This window comes from Equus quagga, chromosome 13 (genome assembly GCF_021613505.1).
Source record: "Equus quagga isolate Etosha38 chromosome 13, UCLA_HA_Equagga_1.0, whole genome shotgun sequence".
Taxonomy (NCBI): Eukaryota; Metazoa; Chordata; class Mammalia; order Perissodactyla; family Equidae; genus Equus; species Equus quagga.
Genome location: NC_060279.1, coordinates 87,109,731 through 87,121,966, shown reverse-complemented (window position 1 = coordinate 87,121,966; position 12,236 = coordinate 87,109,731). Strand labels below are relative to the sequence as shown.

At 45.3% G+C, this 12,236-nt stretch overlaps 1 protein-coding gene across 1 annotated transcript; it reads left to right on the top strand.

Moving 5' to 3' along the window:
• The first annotated feature begins 2,552 nt into the window (after nucleotides 1-2,552).
• LOC124250314 (uncharacterized) lies at nucleotides 2,553-6,178 on the top strand. The gene is made up of 2 exons (XM_046682121.1): nucleotides 2,553-2,762; nucleotides 5,744-6,178. Exons 1-2 carry the CDS (start codon nucleotides 2,553-2,555, stop codon nucleotides 6,176-6,178), a joined length of 645 nt encoding a protein of 214 aa, XP_046538077.1.
• The last annotated feature ends 6,058 nt before the right edge of the window (nucleotides 6,179-12,236 follow it).

Sequence of the window (12,236 nt, the reverse complement as noted above, 5' to 3'; positions counted from 1 at the left end):
CCTCACATTGGTCTGTGGTTTTCTGTTTACACAGCTGTCTCCTTCATCAGATTGGCATCTCCTCAAGGGCAGGGTCCTGGTCTGAGTCATCTCTGTGTGCCTGGCATCACCCAGCCGAGAGCCTGGGCCACCAAGGGCACAGGAGATGTCCCTGTGGTGAACAAATGTTCCTTCCGCTGCTTCTTCTCCATTTCTGCCTTATTATCTCCCCACTCTCTGCTCCTTCTGTCCTGGTGTTCTGTAAACCACACCCCGAGGGTTTCTGAGGATAACTGAAATCGTGGGAGGGCCACTGTGGGCCCAGGACAGGGACCTGAGATCAGCCTGCACTGCAGGGAGGGTTCTGGGAGAGAGGGTGCTACTGAGGGGAGCAGGAGGGGTCCTGCCACCACCAGTCCCTGCCTCTTGTGGGCGGGCCCAGTTTCATCTCTCATGGTCCTTCAGCTCTTGTCTTGGCTGTTTCCAGTCTTGCTCATCTCTCCCTGAAAGGAATTCTGGAGGCTGGACATCAGAGTCCGAGGGAGGACGGGCTGGTGGGTGGACTCCAGGGTCTGAGGAAGGAGGGGCTGGGGGATGGACTCCAGGGTCTGAGGGAGGAGGGGCTGGTGGCCTGGACTCCTGGGTCTGAGGGAGGAAGGCCTGGGGGCCTAGACTCCTGGATCCTGCAGGAGGAAACCATTGGGGTTTAAAGTCCTGGTCCCTCTTTCTTCATCCACACTCTGGTTTTAGAAACATCTGGTTTTATACAGCTGCTCCACCCAGGGAGGGCAGGGAGGGGCCTGGGCAGCCAAATGCTGGGCTTCTGAGTGGAGCCTGGGCTGCCCCTCATCCCCACCCCGGGCAAGTGGAATCACCCTCCCCTCCTGCTCTGGGCTTGGCTCCCACGGGGAGGACCCATCATCCTGACACACTCAGACACCAGGCGGAGGCTCAGGCTCCTGGCCACAGCGTCAGAGGCTGTCGGCTGGCCCTGCCCTGCTGGGACGGGTGGGGTGCCCCTCACTTGGGCCCTGAACTGGCCTTCTTCTCCCTGACAGGCACGCTCAGGCAAAGGTACAACCTGGCCCTAGACCCCCACATCCTGACTCCCCGGGGAAACCCAGGGAGTGAGGACTTGGCATCTTGCAGGGGAAAGCTCCAGGACAGGCTGGACGAGACGGAGCGCAGGGAAAAGGGAGGACTTAGAGCCAGAAAAACAGAGTGAAACCGTGAATGAGAGAGAGAGACAGAGAGACATATACAGACACCGAGCCTCAGAGATACACAGAGATGCAGAGAGACCGAGGGAGAATAGAGACCGAGAGATAGAGAGAGACAGAGACAGAGAAAGGAGAAGCAGAGAAACAAAAACTGGGAGACAGAAATAAAAAGGGTAAGGATACAGATATTCAGAGAGAAACGGAGAGAAGGAGACAGCCATATACAAAGAGAGAGGGAGGCAGAGAAACACAGGAGAGAGAAAGAGAGCATGAGAAAGGATGAGAAAGTCAGGGAGAGACACTGAGAAAGAAAGCGGGACAGAATAAGAAAGTCAGGGAGCCTGAGAGTCAGAAAATCGGAGACAGACAGACACAAACCCAGAGGGAAGCAGGCAGAAATGGACACAGAGAGAGAGAAAAAAATGACAAAGCTAGGGAGGCTGGGAGAGAACCAGACAGACAGATAGATGGTCAGAAAAACAGAGCCAGGGAGACAGAGACAAAATGACAAAGAGAAGGACAGAGAAAGAAGATGAGGACTTAGAGATAAGCGATCAGAGTCACAGACACAGGGAGAAATGGAGAGAGACAGCTGTGGAGGGAGAGAGAGACATTACCAGTTCAGTGAGAGGAGTGGAGAGAAAGAATTAGGCGCAGAGATTTTTTTCAAAAAAACCCTGTAAAGAAGGGCATAGAAACAATGACGTTTATCACTGAGTCTGCTGGTCCTGAGGGGCTTGGGGCTCAGATGCCCCAAGACCTGGTCTGTTTGGCCTCTGGGAGGCCACTCCCACCTTTCCTTTGACTCAGTTTCCAGGGCGGCTCCTGGGGGCAGCTGACCACCAACTCCTGAGTTCAGCCCCCAGCCCCAGGGAGACAGATCCCAGTGCTCCAGTCGCCTCCTCAGCCCCTGGCACACACACACATGCACACGCACATGCGCACGCATGCGCACTCAGACCCACACAATTAGGCACCGAACATTCACTCACAGCTCCACTTCCAGACAGCCGTGCCTCACAAGCCAGAGCACAGTCACACCCACAAACACGCACGTATGTGCATCTTATTCCATCTGCCGTTTGCCCAGACAAGCCCCTGGGGGACAGTCTGCCAGCGGCTGTCGGGAGAGGCCGTATGTGGGGCGACTGGGGTGGGCGAGAAGCGGGGAGAGACGAGGAAGAAAGAAAGGGACGGAGAGAAATACAGACACAGGATAAGAGAGATGAGAAAATGGGAGAGAAGCACAGAGCAAGAGAGAGAGAGGAAGAAACGGCGGGGAGAGACGGGGATGAGGGGAGCGATGGGGGGACCTAGGAGGAGAGGGAAGGGAGGCCCCTCTGGGCGCGGGGGATGGGGGCTGATGGCGGGAAGCGGGTGGAGCTGCCCGGCTCGGCCGTGACCTCACAGCCCCTGGCCCAGCTCAGCCCTGACGTCAGGCCCTGCTCCCGCCCCCGCCTGCGCTGGTCTTCAAAGGATCCCCCAGCTCTCCGGGCACAGGGCACAGAGAGACTGGGACGGGAGCGGAGGGAGAGAGCCGGCGGACCCGCAGCCATGAGACAGGTGTGTGCGTGTGACTGCGGCCCTGTGGGGGAGCCCCACGTCTGTGACAACGTGTGTGGGGAGACTGTGTGTGAGAGATTTCCCGTGTGTGCTCATGTGGGTGACAGCGAGTATCTGTGTGGGACAGTGACCACGTGAGGCTGTGTGTGGATGGCCATCCCGCCTATACGAATGTGAGATGTGACATGTCCATGTTTATCTTGCTGTAAATCCGTGTGTGTGTGTGTGTGTGTGTGCCAGGGATGGGGAGAGAGGGCCAGAGGGAGAGCAGGACTTGCCTGACACGTGGGTCTGGATTTCTCCTTTTATGTGTTCAACAAATCTTAGGTTGAACCAAATGAAATCGACGATATCTGCTCACTTTTGACCTGTAAAAATGGCAATTTCATACAGTTCAATCTCAACTGTTACTATTTCTTCTCAAACTCTGCCCCGTTGTTCCAGACCCACGGGTGGGTGTCTGTGTGTCTGTTGCCTTGTGGGCATCTCCCAGAGTTGCTCCTTCCTGCCGAAAGGTGTGTGTGCCCAAGTCCACCTGTGTGGCTGTCAGAGGGGCGGGTCTCAGGATCCCTAAGTGCTACTTGAGGGCAGGTGTCTAGGGTCGTCTTCTAGAACGTGGGTGTTGTCCTATGTGGGCACATTCTGTGTGTCCCTCATCACGTGTGACTATACCTGGGTGGGGGCTGTGTCCATGGCTGATACACGTGTGTTTGTGCGTGTTGCTGAGATTAGAACCCTCTGGATGCCCACCTATCTCCGTTCTCCCCAGCATGAACTGGGCCACCCCCAGAAACTCAGGCAGGGCCCGGTTTGGGGCAAAGGGACAGAGAAGGAAGATTCCAGAAGAAATAATAATAATTATTAATATTGAGTGATTACTGTCACCAGGCTAAAAGCTCTACCTTAGTTCCGTCCTAGAGAAACATAGCGTGAGCCACATCCATAATCTAAAATTCTTTAGTAGCCACATTTTAAAAAGTAAAAAGAAACAGGTGAAATTAATTTTATTAATATGTTTTATTTAACCCCATGTAACAGGGACTGGCAAACTTTTTCTTACCAGGCCAGATAGTCAATATTTGAGGTTTTGCAGGTCATACGGTCTCTGTTGCAACCACTGAGCTTTGGTGTAATGTGAAATCAGTCATAGACAACATGTGAACAGCTGATCATGGTTGTGTGCCAAAAAAGTTTGACTTAAGGGCACTGAAATTTGAATTTTATATAATTAATTTTCATGTGCTGCAAAATATTCTTCTTCTTTTGACTTTTTTTCAACCATTTAAAAATGTAAGGGCCAGCCCCTGTGGCCTAGTGGTTAAGTTCAGCATGCTCTGCTGTGGTGGCTTGGCTTCGCTTCCTGGGCAGAATCCTACACCACTCATCTGGCAGTGGCCATGCTCTGGCAGTGGCTCACATACAAAAAGGGAACGAGTGGCAACAGATGGTAGCTCAGGGTGAATCTTCTTCAGCAAAAAAAATAAATAAATAAATAAAAAACATTCTTAGCTTGCAGGTCATGGTGAAAAGGTGGCAGGCATTTGGCCCTTGGGGCCAGAGTGTGTCAACCTCTGCTCTATATCAAAAAAATTATCATTTCAATCTGTAATCAATACAGAAATATTAATGAGATATTTTACCTTCTTTTTCGTACTCAGGCTTCAAATTCCAGACGTATAAGCACATCTCACGCAGATGCTGCATTTTCCTTGGAAACACTCAATCTGTATTTATTTATTTATTTTTGTTTTCTTTTGTTTTGGGTTTTTTTGAGGAAGATTAGCCCCGAGCTAACTACTGCCAGTCCTCCTCTTTTTCGCTGAGGAAGCCTGGCCCTCAGCTAACATCGTGCCCATCTTCCTCTACTTTATACGTGGGGTGCCTACCACAGCATGGCGTGCCAAGCGGTGCCATGTCCACACCCAGGATCCAAACCTGCGAACCCTGGGCCACTGGGAAGCGGAACGTGCGAACTTAACCGCTGCGCCACCTGGCCTGCGCTACTTAATCTGTATTTAGATCTTGTAAAATTTATAGTTGAAAAGAAACTTCATAGATCCCACTTGTTCCAAACATACTTAAAAGCTTTCCAATAACTGAGTATCAGTGTATATATTTAAATCAGTTTAAATTAAATAAAATTTAAAAGTCAGCTCCTCAGTCACACTGGCTGCATTTCAGGTGCCCAATAGCCACATGTGGCCGGTGACTCCTGCACTGCACAACACGGATCTTTAGCTTAATGGCTCATTTGACTCATAACAAGCCCATGAGGTGGGAACCGGTGACCTAGGAGGCCGTTTAGCACAGAGGAGGACCATGGAGCCAGGCTAAGTGACCTCCAGCAAAGGAATACACTTCCTGTGCCTCAGTTTCCTCATCTGTAACAGGAGAGACAGTTCAAATCCCGGCCCCTTTACTTTCCAGGTGTGACCTTGGCCGGGTCGCTGTGCCTGTGTGTGACTCAGCTGCCTCATCCGTAAAACGGGGATGATGATAATAGTACCGACCTCATAGGGCTGTTGTGAGGACTAAACTGTTAGTTCCTAAAAGGCTTAGAGCAGCGCCTGGTACATACCATACTGCATTATTCTTTTAGACGGATATGATTATTACTGTTATCGTCTCGACTCTAAGAAACCATTGATTGTGAGATGAATCATTATTTCATGTGCCACAAAGAAAGGGAGGGACCCTGCTAAACTGTGACACTCCGTTGAGGGTAATCCTCATAGATTTAAGAGCTGTTAAAAATGTGAAAAAAGTCTATTAGAATCAATATAATCAGGCATTATGCCTCAATAACTGTTTGCCACAATTTTTTTCATTGATGAAAATGACTTTGCAGTAGTTAAGCGATGTTCTCTACAAAAAGGGGATGTTACCCTCCCCTTGGGAAAAAACACCCAGGAGGTCTTCCCTTCCCCAGGACGATTTCAGCACTCTTTTCCCTTGCTCTCCCCTCTCTGCGCTCCCAGCAGGACGTCCCCAAGCCCAGCCCTGCAGCGCGCCACTGCTCTGGCCTGGTCCGGCGGGTGCTGACCATCGCCTTCGCGCTGCTCATCCTGGGCCTCATGACCTGGGCCTACGCCGCAGGCGTGCCGCTGGCCTCCGATCGCTATGGCCTCCTGGCCTTGGGCCTCGCCGGGGCCTTCCTGTCGGCGGACCTGGTGGCGCAGAGCCTCTTCGCGTACCTGCAGCACCGGCGGGGCGCGGGCGCCGAGGACCCCTGGCGGCTGGTGGTGGAGGCGCTGGTGAGGCCGCGCAGGTGCGTGTGTGGCTCAGCGCTGGGGCTGCAAGCGCCAGGTCGTGTACGCCGCCTTCAAGGCGCTGGGCGCCGCCTTTGGAGAGAGAAAAACTCCCAGGCATTTGGTAACCAGAGTACAGAAGTGTTCAGAGTATTGTGTGTTTTGTAAAGGGAAAGAAGAGTTTTTCCTTTGTACCAATGTATTAAACTTTTTATATACTGCTGGCTGTGATTTGCTAATATTTTATTAGGAATCGTGTATCTATATGAATGAGAGCGGTTGACATAATTTTCCTCTGCATGCTGTATTGATCAGGTTTTGGTAGCTAAGTTATGTCAGTTTCATAAAATGAGTGGGATGTCTGCAGAAGACTGGAAGTATTTCTTCCTCGTGATGAAAATAATGTTTTCACATATGGAGGTATATGGTGTCAACTGAAATTGAGTGATATTAGGGAAGGAGTTCATTCAATAATCAGCATGAGGAGTTCAAACCCCAGGAAAACAGTTAACAGAGCGCTCTGATGGAACTGCTCCGAGGTATATGAGTTTAGTGCAGCTTACATCTCTTTTACAAAACAGTGTCCTTTTAGGGGAGAGGAAAGGGAAAAAAACCCTAAACTAGATTTCATATATGTCAAAAAAAGGGATAGGGTACACCTGGTTTTTCTCTAGATTATACATTGACGGTAATATAAGCAAGAATTTCTTGGTTATACATCAGACAAGTTCAGAGGCTGATGTTAGCTATGTGTGGAGGGAGCAAGGACCAGGGTCATTAATTCATCCCTCAGTCTCTAAGACATGCAGCTGGGAAATGTGAGAGCGAGGTTTCCTTTATCTTTCCTGTTGTGGACCTGTCCAGCTGGCGTCTTCCGTCATGAGATGTGGGGTTGCAAGGTCATTGTGACACAGGCTGAAGATGTCCGGCTCAGCTGCTTCACAGCACAGCGTGGATTTTATTGTCCTGACTCAAAGCCTATGCAGTTTGCTTGCTAGATTCTCCTGTGAGACCAAGGAGAGGGATCTGAAAAATTTGTCCACAATGGGGAAGCCAACCTGGCTTAAACCTGATTCTGCCTAAAACTTGTTTTTCCCAGAGCAGCCTGACTTATGGCCCCCCAAACACGCAGTGTACATTTGCTTCAAACATTTTCCTAAAGCAAAGAATGCCCTCTTTAAAGCTAGCGATGAATGTCTGCCTTCTCCAATGCCGGTACTTCTTTGAAGATAAGCTTTGCTTCCCAGTAAACCAAGGTCAAGCTGACCTGCCGTGTATGTGCTAAACTGCAGCAAAACATCTCCTTGTGGCTTTGAGAAAAAAAGTATATTCCTGTCGTGCCTGACGTATGTTCTTTGTTCTGAACCAGTATGTAATTATGCTATAAATCACACTTCTCCAAAGTGCTTTCTTCCCTGGTGAAGATTGTACTTCCAGGCTGGTCCTCAGCTGGCTCAACAAATATCCCCTTACCTTTCTTGTCTGTGGATTGATTACTGGTGTCAACACTTGAATATGTAGGAGAATGTTCCTGACAGAGCATCTGGGCTTCCACTTTTCTTCAGGGCAGATTTTTCACCTCTGATTACATTTTGTTATAGCCTATTCAGATTTTCTACTTTTTCTAGGAATTTATTTCATATTAGCTTTCAAGTGTATTGGCAAAAAACAATTTCATAATATCTTCTCATTATTAATTTACCATCTACAGGTCTGTAAGGATGTCCCCTTTCCATTTCTGATTATTTGTGAATTCTCCCCTTTATTTCTTTGTTTCAAATCATCAGAAATTAGTCAGTTACTTCAGTATTTTATAAGCTTTTTGATCTCCTGCTCTAGATGTATGATTTCCATTTCATTGATATCTGTTATTCACACATTGACAGAATATAACTGATACCAAGCAATGGGCTCGCTCTGCTTGCCACAATCTGAGCCAATTAATCACAAGGAGTTAGAGGCGAGAAAGGAAGTTTAATTAGGTTAGATTAGCCAGCAAATTGGAAGATGGGTGACTAATGTCTCAAAAACCCATCTTCAAGGAAAGGGGCTACAAAACCAAGAGCAGAGGAGATAAGTAGAAGGACAACAACAGAGAGTAGCAGCTCTACATCAGAACAGATTAAACCATGGGACGAGAAACAAAGGAAACTGAAAAAAAACGGAAAACAAGACACAAAATGGGAGTGGTAGGCCCCCACATCTCAATAATCACTCTAAATGTAAATGGATTGAACTCCCCAATCAAAAGACACAGAGTGGCAGGATGGATCAAAGAACAAGATCCAACAATATGCTGCCTCCAGGAAACACACCTCAGCCCCAAAGACAAACACAGACTCAGAGTGAAGGGATGGAGAACAATACTCCAAGCTAATAATGAACAAAAGAAAGCAGGTGTCGCTATACTAATATCAGACAAGGTAGATTTCAAAGCAAAACAGATAAAGAAAGATAAAGAGGGACAGTATATAATGATAAAAGGGACTCTCCACCAAGAAGACATAACACTTATAAATATATACGCACCCAACACAGGAGCACCAAAATTTGTAAAGCAACTCTTAATAGAACTAAAAGAAGACATCAACAACAATACAATAATAGTAGGGGACCTCAACACACCATTAACACCAATGGACAGAACATCCAGACAGAAAATCAACAAGGAAATAATAGAATTAAATGAAAAATTAGACCAGATGGACTTAATAGATATATATAGAACACTTCATCCAAAAACAGCAGGTTACACATTCTTCTCAAGTGCACATGGAACATTCTCAAGGATTGACCATATTTTGGGAACCAAAGCAAACATCAATAAATAAAAGAGAGTTGAAATAATATCAAGCATCTTTTCTGATCATAACGCTATTAAACTAGAAATCAACTACAAGAAAAAAGCAGAGAAAGGTGCAAAAATGTGGAGACTAAACAACACGCTTCTGAACAAACAATGGATCATTGAAGAAATTAAAGAAGAAATCAAATATTATCTGGAGACAAATGAAAATGAGAACACGACATACCAAATCATTTGGGATGCAGCAAAAGCAGTCCTAAGAGGGAAATTCATCGCAATACAGGCTCACCTCACTAAACAAGAAAAAGCTCACGTAAGCAACCTCAAACGACACCTAACAGAACTAGAAAAAGAAGAACAAACAAAGCCCAGAGTCAGTAGAAGGAGGGAAATAATAAAAATAAGAGCAGAAATAAACGATATTGAAACAAAAAAGACAATAGAAAGGATCAATGAAACAAAGAGTTGGTTCTTCAAAAGAATTAACAAAATTGACAAACCCCTAGCCAGACTCACCAAGAAAAGGAGAGAAAGCACAAATTAACAAAATCAGGAATGACAGAGGAGAAATCACAACAGATACCAATGAAATACAAGAGATCATAAGAGAATACTATGAAAAACTATATGCCAACAAATTGAACAACTTGGAAGAAATGGACAAATTCCTAGACTCCTACAATCTCCCCAAACTGAATCAGGAAGAAATGGAGAATCTGAATAGACCAATCACAAGCAAGGAAATAGAAACGGTAATCAAAAACTTCCCCAAAAACAAGAGTCCAGGACCAGACGGCTTCTCTGGAGAATTCTACCAAACATTCAAAGAAGACTTAATACCTATTCTCCTCAAACTGTTCCAGAAAATTGAGAAAGATGGAGAACTCCCTAACACATTCTATGAAGCCAACATCACTCTGATCCCCAAACCTGACAAGGACAACACAAAGAAGGAGAACTACAGGCCGATATCACTGATGAACATAGATGCAAAAATCCTCAACAAAATTTTGGCAAACCGATTACAGCAATACATCAAAAAGATTATACACCATGATCAAGTGGGATTTATACCAGGGACACAGGGATGGTTCAACATCCGCAAGTCAATCAACGTGATACACTACATCAACAAAATGAAAAAGAAAAACCACATGATCATCTCAATAGACGCAGAGAAAGCATTCGACAAGATCCAACACCCATTTATGATAAAAACCCTCAGTAAAATGGGTATAGAAGGAAAGTACCTCAACATAATAAAGGCCATATATGATAGACCCACAGCCAACATCATACTCAATGGACAAAAGCTGAAAGCCATCCCTCTGAGGACAGGAACAAGACAAGGGTGCCCACTTTCACCACTCCTATTCAACATAGTACTGGAGGTGCTGGCCAGAGCAATTCGGCAGGAAAAAAAAATAAAAGGAATCCAAATAGGTAACGAAGAAGTAAAACTCGCGTTGTTTGCAGACGACATGATCTTATACATAGAAAACCCCAAAGAATCCACAGAAAAACTATTAGAAATAATCAACAACTACAGCAAAGTAGCAGGGTATAAAATTAACGTGCATAAATCAGTAGCATTTCTATACACTAACAATAAACTAACAGAAAAAGAACTCAAGAACTCTATCCCATTCACAATCGCAACGAAAAGAATAAAATACCTTGGGATAAACTTAACCAAGGAAGTGAAGGATCTATACAATGAAAACTACAAGACTTTCTTGAAAGAAATTGACGATGACATAAAGAGATGGAAAGACATTCCTTGCACATGGATTGGAAGAATAAACATAGTTAAAATGTCCATACTACCTAAAGCAATATACAGATTCAATGCTATCCCAATCAGAATCCCCAGAACATTCTTCACAGAAATTGAACAAACAATCCTAAAATTCATATGGGGGAACAAAAGACCACGAATTGCTAAAGCAATCTTGAGCAAGAAAAACAAAGCTGGCAGAATCACAATCCCCGATTTCAAAACATACTACAAAGCTACAGTGATCAAAACAGCATGGTACTGGTACAAAAACAGGTCCACAGATCAATGGAACAGAATTGAAAGCCCAGAGATAAAACCACACATCTATGGACAGCTAATCTTCGACAAAGGAGCAGAGGGCCTACAATGGAGAAAAGAAAGTCTCTTCAACAAATGGTGCTGGGAAAACTGGACAGCCACATGCAAAAGATTGAAAATCGACCATTCTTTTTCACCACACACCAAAATAAACTCAAAATGGATCAAAGACCTAAAGATTAGGCCTGAGACAATAAGTCTTTTGGAAGAGAATATAGGCAGTACACTCTTTGACATCAGTTTCAAAAGAATCTTTTCGGACACTGTAACTCCTCAGTTGAGGGAAACAATAGAAAGAATAAACAAATGGGACTTCATCAGACTAAAGAGCTTCTTCAAGGCAAGGGAAAACAGAATTGAAACAAAAAAACAGCTCACTAATTGGGAAAAAATATTTACAAGCCACTTATCCGACAAAGGGTTAATCTCCATAATATACAAAGAACTCACACTGCTTAACAACAAAAAAACAAACAACCCGATCAAAAAATGGGCAGAGGACATGAACAGACATTTCTCAAAAGAAGATATGAATATGGCCAATAGACACATGAAAAGATGTTCATCATCGCTAATCATCAGGGAAATGCAAATCAAAACTACACTAAGATATCACCTTACCCCCGTTAGATTGGCAAAAACATCCAAAACCAAGAACGACAAATGTTGGAGAGGTTGTGGAGAAAGAGGAACCCTCATACACTGTTGGTGGGAATGCAAACTGGTACAGCCACTATGGAAAACAGTATGGAGATTTCTCAAAAAGTTAAAAATAGAAATACCCTATGACCCAGCCATCCCATTACTGGGTATCTATCCTAAGAACCTGATATCAGATATCTCAAGAGTCCGTTGCACCCCTATGTTCATCGCAGCATTATTTACAATAGCCAAGACGTGGAACCAGCCTACATGCCCAGAAACTGATGATTGGATAAAGAAGATGTGGTATATATACACAATGGAATACTACTCAGCCATAAAAAAAGACGAAATTGGCCCATTCACAACAATGTGGATGGACCTCGAGGGCATTATGTTAAGCGAAATAAGTCAGTCAGAGAAAGACGAACTCTATATGACTCCACTCATAGGTGGAAATTAGTATATTGAGAAGGAGATCTGATCGGTGGTTACCAGGGAAAAGGGGGGGTGGGGGGAGGGTACGGAGGGGGAAGTGGTGTACCCACAACATGACTAACAAAAATGTACAACTGAAATTTCACAAGCTTGTAATCCATCATAACATTAATAAAAAAAAAAAAAAAAGAAAAAAAAATCACAATCAGATACCACCTCATACTTGCTAGAATGGCTATTTT